The following is a 12,376-nucleotide window of genomic DNA, read 5'->3' on the forward strand; positions in this document are numbered from 1 at the left end:
TTTAACGTTTTTGGGTTGTACAAATAAGGAGAATTTAATTTATTGCAGAACTGAAACTTTTTAGGTTTAACTGCAATGCCACATAAAAAAAAAACTCAAAAGTGAAATACTAAGTATTATCTACTGAGACCTAGTTACATAATACTACAAGGAACTCTTCGTTTATTTGAGGTAAATTTACTGACGTCTTCAACGGTGTAGACGTCACGAATTGACCTAGAGAATGATGAAATATTTTCGCGGGTTCCTCGGCAACATTTCGAGGTCGGGAAACGCACGAGGCGTGCATACAGTGTTGCCGAACTTCACGGCTCTCGAAGATAATCATTTCGCGCCGTGACACGCACTCGGACACGGATCTTGAAATCTTTTGTTTCAAAAAAAAAGAATCCGGCTACGGGGTGTGGCCACACTGCGTGTTTCTGCCGCTCCGGAAGCGTTGATTGGCTCAGTGTATTCTTTCGACCGTCTTCATTACAGGTCTTACCAAAAGTTTAGTACCATTAGACGATTTAACACGATAGTATTTCGCTCTATATATTTGGTATTAAATTTTGCTTATCAACCGCAATAAATCTTTTAAAAACTACTTATAAATGGGTCCTGACGTCTGGTTTAGAAATGTTATAAAAAATACGGGAAATAAGATTTTTTTTTCTCTGAACAGTTATTAGTTTACCATTACTTTATTTACATTCAAGAAATGAGAGAAAAGCCAATGAAACATTGGCTCAAAGAAGCTAAACCTGTAATCATAAAAATTTTTAAATTTTAATTTATTTTTTAACTAATCACAATAACGTGTAAATATTGTGACGTGACTCCGTCAGACGTCCCGCGTACACCTATACACATAACAATAAATAACCTATAACATTTGGGGGGTGGTAGCTGTTGGTAAGCATGGTACTCGAGATCAAGTCTTCTCCCTATACAGGAAGTGTAGGGTATAATTTATGTACTGAAAAGAAACATGATTAGTTCATTCAAGCACAGATTTTATTCACTAGAATAATAAAAAAAAATAATAATCAAACAAATATTTGATTAACAAATTAATAATAAATCATTTAACAATGGGATGGGATTAACGAATAAATAAATACATTAAATACACATTAAAGTGACGTCAGCCGGCAAACAATTATCTCTACAACAACATGGCCGTCGTCGCAACTCCGCTGAGGAACAGTACACTTCCCAGTTACCACTACATACATGCTTATAACCAGACGTCGATTTTTCCCAAAAAACCAAATAATAAATAATAGAGGTGGAACAATACTACATTATTACTTAAAAGATTAAGACGAAGATCGTCCAAGAAATGATCGTTGCGAACGAGCCATGGCCAACCACTTACCCTCTGACTTGAGGCGAAGCAAAGTTGTTTCAAACCGACGCGGACCCTGCTTCCAGAGAGGTCCCCAGGCAAAAAGCCTCGGCCCCTCCCTGGAAGGAGGTTTTAACTACAAAACTGGGCCAAGCCGGAAAAAAAAAAAAAAACACGAACACCGGGAAAACTTATCCACAGGGCAACTCGCGGTCCCCTCCCTTCCCACAAGGAAAAAAATGAAAAACAAGTGAAGACAGCTATTCCTTCTGCGCAGGCGCGAGCGAGTTTCCCCCTCTCCCTCTTGCGCTGCTCGATTGTTAATTTTCCGTCTACGTTTCCAAACTTGGACGCAAGATGGCATCACTAATCAGGACAGAGTCCTCGAAACGAGTACACAAAAGCCTCGCGCGACAAACAAGAGACTAGCGTAGCGCAGCAGGTTTTTCTGGAACGGCGTGTTGCAACCTCTCAGCAGGCCCTGGCCAGCGACCCACGAGAATTAGCAACCCACGCAGCCTCGCAAAAGCCCGCGGCGCTTGCAAACTTCTATCGCAGTAACCTATATTCCCATACCCGCGTGTCGAAATCAACCGGCCGAGCCTGGAAACGCGCACGTACACCAACACGTTAACAAAAGTAAACTAAATTTAAGAAAAAAAAATAATGAAATTTCCAGACCGCGACAATATTTATGCGTATGTGATAAAAAAAAGTAAGACCAAAACTGTAGTTTACAGGGTATTTTTAATGTAATTGTAAACTTTATTGTAGATATTTGTATACAGTAATATTCCATTTGTTCTTTGAACGTTTCGAATTATCCTGCTTACTCGAACGAGATCACAGGTACAACTAGGTAGTTTGCGCATGTTAAGTCCATACGTCCAGAGTATAAACCTATGTGAGTGCGTCTGAAGGTTATGCATGTTCGAATAACAAGTAGCAGTTTGTATGGCTGATCATGATAGCGCATGTCGTCTTGATGGCAGGGTTATATTGAGGCAACGATAGCTGCTGGGCCGACGACATAACACGCTGAACAACCAGTAGCCCGCCCAAATAATAGCGCAATAATAATATATCATTACATAAACTGCCGTGTGTACGCCGTCTGTTCGCATATGGAGAACTGTCTTAAGTACCTGACATTTCCCGGAGTCACACATTGTGAAGAGACTTATTTTAGTCATATAAAGATTCACAATCACACGAATGCAATAGCCGTCGCTACGAAGATGAAGAAAGCATCGACACTAATTTTTGACGTGACGTCTAATAAATCGAAGAACGCTGGCTGCACGCACGAAAAACTGTCCCGTTACGCTGTGTCCCGTTTTGCTCATTGTACGCTTGCGCCGCATCTATCTCTCTTCCACTCGATTGGAACAACCATCGATTTGACTTTTTCGAGGCACATTAAACTTGAAACACTCCCGTTCGTTTCCTACTTTTCCTATCATCGTCCTATCCTTAACAGAATAACAGAGATTGGAAGAAGTTAAATAGCAAACATGTATAAAAGTTATAGTTAAAATAATCTCTTCGTTAGAGTAATAAACATATTTGAATTAATGAGTGCAAATAAAAGTAAATTCATCAATTAAGTTATAAATTTCTTTTCATTCCTTCTTTGTATCCATACAAAATAATGATAATTCAATAAAAAATTATTCAATTTTATTCATAAAAGTATGCAATCATTTCATCAATGTTTTTTTTATGACGTTGTCACTTTAAACTCCTATCGTCCGTAAACCGACTTTATAGACAACCAATTCTTTTTGTAAAACTTACTGTTGCAAAACGACAAATTTTGATTTTTATCACCCCCGCAAATCCCCATTTTTATTTTCGTAAAATCCAGTCTTTAGCGGATGTCTATGTGGCAAAAGAAATATACGTGCCAAATTTCATATCTGTAGGTCTTATCGTTCAGAGGAATGCTTTATGAGTGTGTCAGCGAGTGGTATCTTGCTTCATGCAAACTTTAGTACCTTTTTTCATCACTTTGGGGATGGGATTTCAAAAAAAAATTCCCTAGATGGTTTACCCCTAGGGTGCTCAAGGTATAGTTCCTCTAAATTTAAAATCTCTAGGTCCACCGGTTTAGGCTGCATGTTATTAGTGACAGTACTGTTGTATAGGTATACATAAGACAAGACACTGTTGTAAGGCCACGATGTTCTCACAGAAATATTTTTAAAATACATAATTTTATTTTGTAATATGTTTCATGGTTAGTCTTCATAGATTTTAAAACTTTTAAATTTTTTTTAATATGTACTATTTTAAAGATATTCATTTTTCGTTTCATCATAACATGCCACACCAATGTATATATTGGTTATTCTACAGAGGGAAAAAAGACACTAAAATTGTTGTAAGAAATTAAAATTGTATACGCATATGTGTCTGGTAGTCTGATTGGTTTCAGAATTGAAATCTATCTCTCGAAACGATCGAGTGAAGTTGGCCATTTTTGTGGACCAACGCTTCCCAATCACAAGGCCGCGGCGCATAGTTGTATATGTGCCAAAATATTGGTTATATATATATGTGTGTGTGTGTACCTTAGAGGCATAAGACACTATGTCACATAAACCATATTTTTAATGAGAGCAGTTTAAATAATTTAAATTAGTACCTCACTTATTTACTCAACTATTTTATACCCAAATTATGTACATTTTTGTCATATCGGATATCTTAGTGTTATTCTAGAGTAAAAATGTAGTCCATACGTACCATTTCTTACCACTAGTAAGAACGTCAAAACGTTGGTTAGGTTTATGGTTAAAAGTGCATTTTGGCAAAAGTGCCTCCGAAACAAAGATGTATATAAATTTACAAATATATAAAATGGAACACAAATTAAAAATAAATAAAGTTCTATGTTCGAGTTAAAATTTTTACCTTAAATTAATGCAACATTGTGGTTACAAGTTATCAGGGATCTTTTCCAATTTATCAAAATCTCGTTATTTATAGATTACTCGTTTTCTTCTTTCAAAAGGTACTTATAAGAACTATTTAAGCGTACTAACAAAACCTTCAAACACTTTAGTCGTGGGCTTTTGTGGCCATAGATTACAACTGCTTTTTGTTTTAGTTTGCCCGATGTCGAGCACATCATTACTTCTCGGACGTGGTCTTAAACAAATAGAAAAGAACAAACAAGAAGTACTTCAAACATTTGTCAACATCATAGCATAAACAATCTTTATCGTTAACACGTGCGTGTTTACCCAGTCTGTACGATGGAAGACAGAACTCTGAATTCAGGATCGGCCATGTTTTCTACAGAGATTAGTTCATCTTGATCTACGAATAAACCTCCTTTTATTCGAGGTGTATTCTTCGTTGGAAGGTCCCAAACATTTACTGCAATTTCTAATGGCGTGTAGTTGAAAGAACCCACTAAGGCGTCATTACATGTACACTGTGTGAAAAAGCCCTTTTTGTCTAGCTGATGCCGAATCATTGGGTGAAGTGCAGGGTTTGCACTGTGGAAACATTTTTTAATGTATTGCTTTTCATTGAAATGGTTGTGTTTTGCGAATGGAATACCACCATTGGACGCGGTCAATCACCATGCCGCAATGTATTTTCGGCACGTTCTTTGAATGTTTCTTCCGAATGAGGAAGATTGGTTCACGATGATATTTTGGACCAAGATGTTATTTGTTGCCTGAGGACGGGAACATATTTCAGATCCCAAAAAGTCGCGACTGTTGTCTAAGGAAGCCTACTTGTGTTCGTCTGTGCTGTAGTCATTGTGGTGTCCAGAATATCTGTTTTGTCACTTCGCCTGGTTCGCCTGTTTGTCGCTGTGTTGTCCAAAGTCTTTTTTGTCTTTTTTTACTGTCCTTGTTTCTACTGTCTCATTTCTTGTGTCATCCCGCTATGTACGTCTGGTGCTGCAGTGATTTTTTTGACTAATTCCTTCCACGAAATTTCCTGAGCTGTTTGAGTTTTAATTTTTGAGTTCTGCTGATTTTAGCTTGTTTCCTGTGTGTTCGCGTGCATATTCACTTTTTTTGGGTTTTAATGACTTACAGTATGAGCAGCAAACAACATCTCGAATGTTGCAACGCTGAGATGGTGAGGTGTTGAGGAGTGACTTCAAACGCGCCGTGTCCCGGAACTGCTTCGACCCCACGTGTTCCAGATGGTGGACTACTACTCGTTCAAGGAGGCCAACCCTGACCTGCACGAGGACGTCCACCCTCTGAGGCTGAGGTTCATCGGGGAGGACGGGGTCATGAGCGCCCTGCCGTACCGCGACCAGACGGGGCGGCGGGTCATCATATACAGGATAGGTAAGCGGTCCACCTCGTGCCTGAATCTGCAGGACCGCTTATGGGTAGAGACCGGAAAAATTCGCGGATTCATTTCGTGATAGGCTGAAATTCAAACATGTGTACAATTCTGCTGGTTCGCAGTTTAACTGGAGCTCTCTGGGCCAATGAGAGACTATCGACCAAAGAAGCGTCGAATCACAAGCTACCCAGTGGAGACGCCTCACAATTTAGTACCCCAATGAACACGCGTGTTTACTTTAGAAATGCAGAGGATAATGGAGGCTATCCTAGAGGTCATTTAATCCGCGAATTTTTCCGGTTCCTACTTATGGGCTCTGCCTTCTTCACTTGTCTCCCGTTATCCACACAATTCCACGTACTTTCATGCCACTGCAGTTTTGTCAAACAGTGCTTGTCAGTGCTCGTGCTTTGCGAGTGGCACTTGATAAACAGGAGTGGAGTAAATAGGTAGATTAAATAATTGTCTCCAAAAAGACAGTACCTACTCCGAAGAAGTTCCAATGGTCTACGTAATCCTCTGCCTTTGTTTTTTCTGTCAAAGAGTCCTCGTAAACTACCTCTCGCTGGAAGACAAATATCATATGTTGCTTTGCAAGTGGCATTTGATAAATGGGAGTTGAGTAAAGAGGCTTTTTCAAAAATTGTCTCCGATTGGACAGTACCTAACCAAAAGAAGTACCAGTATTCTACATCACCCTCTGCCACTGTTGTTCTGCCAAAGAGTGCTTGTAAACAACCTCATGTGCTTGTTAATGTCAAAGAAAACACTAAAAGAAATCAATGATATAATAGCAAACAAACTTCGAAATACCATTATCAATGAGATCAAGGAGACCAACTATTTCACCATCATATTCAACTGCAGGTCTACTGTTTACTCTTACTGATAAATAATTTACCAGAAGAGAACCAGTAAGGACCATGGACTGAAGCTCAATAAAATCTTAGTTTTGGTGGAAGGGTTATTTGTGGACACCAAAGGCTGACTGGCCATGCACTTATTATAAAAAAACTGTAAATACTTTAAAACCATGAAAGCTTTATTAAAGCTATTTTAAATATTTCTTTTTATATCTATTATTATTCCTTAACCATGAAAGCATAAAAGAATATTTCTACAGGAGTATCTTTGTTGCAGAGTATTATAAATTAATTTCTTCATGTTTGTTAATATTGTTAAGAAAACAGTTAAAACTTATCTTATTATTTTTAATGATCATTTTGGCCCCCATAAAGGTAATCTTTACATTTAATTGACATTTAATACATTACTTGTAAAAATAACACATTTTTTTAATTAATTAAATTTCCATAGATATTAAGTGTTTTCGAAGTTGCAGTCCGAAGGTAAACAATATAAAAATTAGGTCACATAACGAAAATTTATTTTGCTGTGTTTTGCTGAAGTGAATTTAACGTGCCAAAAATATTTGAGAATAAAAGCTCTCCTGAAACGGTGCGTTCACTTCATGGCTGCTGGGAAGATGAAGACACTCCCCATGCTCTAGAAAACTTACAGATATTCACATAGTAACAGGGACCGTTGATAAACAGAATATAACCAGAAGGATAACATCGCTAGCATTACAAACAACTACAGATGTTCATCAATTGATAGCTTACCACTTGCGGCTGTAAACGACGTTTTGAAGCATAATAATGATGAGGTCAAAAGGCGACGAACCAATTTGAGAAGCTACATCATGGCGAGGTTACAAGAAGAAGGTCGTTCTGACCTTGGAATTAAACCAAGAAGGACGTAGATAAGAGCTTAGGAAGACTGTATCTGCAGCGCAAGGCGCTTCTGCACTTAGAGTAAAGAAACAGTTCTTAAACGAACAAAACAAACAAAAAATTAATTATCTAGATTTTTTCCTAACAATAACACATTTTGTAAAGTTATTTGTCCATAGAATTCTTGAGGCTATATTGAAATAATTTGAAGATTATATGTAAATAACAAAATTAGCTACACTGATGTTGCAGTGAAGTTACAATAAAAGTATAGTGTCATCACAATGCTTTAAATACAAGGTTAGAACATACAAATTTAAGCCATACCAATTACAATAACTATATTAAACCAAAATTTAAAATGTGGAGACCAGTTCGCAAAAAAAAAACTAAAATGCAGTCATGGGGACCGTCGACAGAACTGAAAACTTAAAAATTTTGTTTTAAATGTGTAATATGACATAATTTATACGTCAAATATACGCAAGAAAATTATTTTGGTATTATATCACAAGCATGTCGGTGACGTGAACCCATAACGCGGCTAAATAAGTTTTCACTTTAAAAAAAATTAAATTAAAAAAAGGTAAACAAAGTCGAGAATATGCCACACAACAGCTGTGCAGTGTCACACAGTCCAGATGTATCTCACACAGAACAAATGAGCCAGGTGATTTGATGTAGGCCTATAAGACAATAGAAACTGAATGTGAAATAATGGTGAGCTTTATTTATTTTATGGAAGTTAACGGAAAGACTGGAGAATATATCACACAGCGAATTCTAATAAAACTAGAAGGTAATGGTTTGGATCTGCACAAATGTTGTGGACAATCTAACAATAAAGGACTCAGTATGGCCGGCATATATGAAGGAGTCCAATCCAGAGTTATGGAAATGAACGAGCTGGCAGAGTTTGTACAATGTCCGGCACACTCTTTAAATATTGTGGGCTTCCACTGAGCTTCGTCATTTCCAGAAGCAATTAGCCTATTTGGGCTTGTACAAAAACGTTATTGTTTCTTTGTTGGATCCACTATGCGGTGGAAAATAACGCAAAAGTGTACAAAAACCAACCTAAAAGTCAGTAGACAAGCAAGATGGCCGGCTAAACACCTGGCTGTTACCGCTATATTAAATAATTTACAGGAAGTTGTCAAGCTCTGGAATAAATTGAAGAATCCTCTCTTTCTGCAGAATATAAGGTTGAATCCGGTCATCTACTGCATGCGGTGATGGGTTTTAAATTCATCCTCAACTTAACGATTTGGGCTATATTCTTCGAGAGATCAATGGAGTGAACGTCGAAATACAGACAGAGGACATTATCATTTCGCGTTCTGTAGAGATAATGCAAGGTCTTGTTGATATCTCGCAATAAATGTGGGAAATAACCAATGGAATATTAGCTCAAAGAAGCTGCACCTGTATCAGAAAAGTATGAAATCGAGCCAGTCCTCAAAAGCAAACAAACACTAGACCCGAATGAATTATTTTCGAAAGATATTAAAAGTATTATTTGACAAAATTGTAACAGTAATTGAAACAAGGGTAGAGAGCGCAAAGTGCCTACATGAAAATTTCTCCTTCCACATTGGCCACGCATTTTTAAATATGTCGACTGAGGTTCTCTGCAAAAAAAAAATGGAGCCGATTTAACACGACAAAATTCGAAACACTTTAATGTAGTTGATTTTTGCCAGGAACTCGCCGTATTCAAAGAGCTAGTAACCGAAATTAATGAAAGATAAAGTGCCTTCGACCTGTTACAACATCTGTGCAAGTATGACTTGCAAGAAGCGTTTCCTAAATGTCAGTGTAGCTTTAGCGATACTCTGCACATCACCGACGACATCTGCAAGCTGTGAGCAAAGCTTCAGCAAACTGTTAATTAATAAAAAGCTATCTGCGTTCAACAATGAGTCAGGAACGTCTATGTGGCATCTCGATCCTAGCCCTTGAAAATAAAACTGCCTACGAGACGATCTTTATTGAGCTAATAGATTATTTCGCAGAAAAGAAAGCACGCCATTTAAAGCTGTAGCAAGATTGGAGAGGAAAAAATGCTACAACCTAAAGAAAGAAGAATTGTGTTCTGTCTGTCTTGTCTGTTGTCTTTATTGGTAGTATGTTCCTATGTTTAGTTTTATGTCACACAAAAGAGAAAGTTATTAGCTAATATGTAATAGAGAGTGAAAATTTATTGAAGGGGTCTTATTCTCCCGGTCACAAAACAAAATATCCCTCCCAGTATAAATGTGTGAGTTTTTTAAAATAATTTATCTCAAACGCTGGATGAGAGGGTGACCACTATCAAGTTTCTGCCCCGGTTTGGAAAAATCGTAGATCTGGGTGTTAGCGGCGGAACGTAGACACGATCTTTTATGTCCCTAATGGAATAAATAGTAGAATGGTGTTATGTCAGGTGAACGTTGAGGCCAGCGAAACAGAGCTCTATCGTCTCGACCATTACGACAAATCCAATGGTCAGGGACTTCGACAGTTGAACTGAAAACGAAACACATATTGAACTGAAATTACAGATTCACTCTTAGCAAATTTCAGAACAAAAAAAAAACGCTTTATGCTCAGGAGTTGCATTTTTGTTTAGGTGGCGCTGCAAGCGAGAAAACAACAAAGCAGTTAAAAACTGTTTGAATTATCTTTAATTGTGACCTTGAACCAAATCTCTAAAACGCTTATACTTAATACCATTAAAATTCATAACTGGGACATTATTTTATGGACAAACAATATATCAAGGTAATCCCTTCCTCCTTCCCATCGAAGTAGTTTACAATTCACTGTATATTTTCCAGGCTCTTATAATTTAATAAATATTTTTACTCGATGTATTTAATCTTAAAGCCAACCACATATGAATTTTTACAAGAAAGTTTTATTCTCAATCCAGTTGAAAGGGCGGCTTCCTGCTTTTGTTGACCACAGCCAGTAAGAAAAGGAATTATGTAGACATCCATAAAGTGTATTAATACTTCGAACAGTAATATTTAAAAGTTATTTGGTTTTAACTTGTCAATAATTGACTAATTTACGGGATTTCAAACTGTGAATTGTCTAAGAAATTTGGTTATTTTTTATTAAGTGTGGCTTTTTTTTAGTTTTTACACAAGAACTACCAAATTGACAGGTTTTAAACTTTGAAATATCATAATTTAGTAGTACTAACTTCAGAACTTCTTATGTTATATTATTATATTTTTCAAAAATTTTTGTTGTGAGGTTCCATAGCTTATGGATTATTATTATTCTAACTTGTGAAACACTACAGTAACATTTGAACTTGTCAACATTCAGAGCTATTTTGTTCTAACTCATGGACATTCTTAGTTATTTATTGCAAACTTATGATATAATCCACGATGGATTTATTTTATTTTCTTCTGAATATTGTTCTTTTGATAGGATTATTATGTAATTATATCACGATAGCATTTGTGTATTTTATGTTTAGGCTATATTTAAAATGTATCCACAAATAATTTATAATATTATCTTTTGATGGTAGGAGGTCACTCAAGTGTTCATAATTATGACCATAAGCGTGAACGTTTACAGTTGTAAAATATTGTTACGAGGATAATAAAGGCAAATATGCAGGCCAGTCGGCCCGGCGCTCGGTCAGCGAAGGATCCAAGGACAGATAGCGACCATCCATATACGGTAATCCAATTAGGAGTATCACGTCTCTCCCTGTCTTTACAAACTTCGGCACATTCCCAGAGCCCCGATTGCGTGGAGTGGCGTAACTAAAACGCCATTGTTCTCGGAGCTTCGAGTTCTCGAAGCTTCGAGTGTTAAGTCGGGGATTCCGGTGACGCGAAACTTGGGAGGGCTTCGAGACCTTCCCGGGACGGAATTGCGCAGGAATACAAGAAGTCGCCGGCCTCTGGTGAGTCAGCGAGGACAGAGGTTTGGTGGCGACACGGCGAGAGAGCGCGAGACGGCTGAGTTAAGTTAAAGTGAACAGGGCGAGTGACCCGTCGAGCTTCGTGTGCGAAGGTTGGCGAGTCAGTAGTGCGAAGCAGTATATTAGGACCGAGGTTTGTGGCGAGAAACGAACCGTAAAGTGAGCCACTGCCAAGCCAAGCTCCAGCCGGGAGGGTGAATCGTGTACTTATGCAAAGTGCAATTACTTTGTGGAGACCCAGTTAAATGTATAATTTGATAAGCAGTATAAAAACACTAGCTTAAAAATAAAACCCTGGGTAGTTAATTAGTCTATCATTACCGGACCTGCTTTTCCCACTCGTAACAATATATTTAGTAAATATTATGTATGAAAATATTTGTCCAAAAAACAAATGCAAGAGAGACATCGGAATAAATTGACAGTAAAACGCCCTGTACCAGTATAAATGACGTGGGGAATAAATATCCCACCTAGGTAAGGTGAGACCGAGCCACAGCCAATGACAGGCCTCTTGTTTGCCGACACGCAGGCCAGTGGCGGCCGGGCGCCTACTCGGTGGACGAGCTGCTCAAGACCTCGGTGCTGCTGATGGAGCTGGCCGTGCTGGAGGCGCGCACCCAGGTACTCGGCTACAGCTGCATCTTCGACATGGCCGGGCTGTCGCTCTACCACGCGTGGAACGTCACGCCCAGCGTCGCAGCCAAGGTGGTGCAGCTGCTCGTGGTGAGGAACCGCGTTGGCCAACACCGGTCACTTCATCCATGATTTGTTCTACCATAGACACATAGAGCAAAAAGGTACTGGTCTATAGAGGATGATCAAGGTGGTGCATCTGCTCGTGGTAAGGAACCACTTTGGTCAACACCGGTCACTTCATCCCTGATTTGTTCTACCATAGACACATAGAGCAAACAGTTACTGGTCTATACAGGATGATCAAGGTGGTGCATCTGCTCGTGGTAAGGAACCACTTTGGTCAACACCGGTCACTTCCATCCTGATTTGTTCTACCATAGACACGTAGAGCAAAGAGTTACTGGTCTATACAGG

The 12,376-nt window shown here is 38.4% G+C and overlaps 1 protein-coding gene across 2 annotated transcripts in view; it reads left to right on the forward strand.

The window, feature by feature from the left end:
• The window catches only part of LOC134540798 (alpha-tocopherol transfer protein-like), a 108,174-nt gene that overhangs the window by 69,701 nt on the left and 26,097 nt on the right, over positions 1-12,376 (forward strand). The window contains exons 4-5 of one of the 2 annotated variants that reach the window (XM_063383726.1): positions 5,505-5,655; positions 11,856-12,049. In XM_063383726.1, the coding sequence (XP_063239796.1) occupies positions 5,505-5,655; positions 11,856-12,049 (345 nt within the window). The remainder of the gene's footprint in view (positions 1-5,504; positions 5,656-11,855; positions 12,050-12,376) is intronic. The other variant, XM_063383727.1, reaches the window with a different exon arrangement.

Source organism: Bacillus rossius, chromosome 17 (genome assembly GCF_032445375.1).
Source record: "Bacillus rossius redtenbacheri isolate Brsri chromosome 17, Brsri_v3, whole genome shotgun sequence".
NCBI classification, from domain to species: domain Eukaryota; kingdom Metazoa; phylum Arthropoda; class Insecta; order Phasmatodea; family Bacillidae; genus Bacillus; species Bacillus rossius.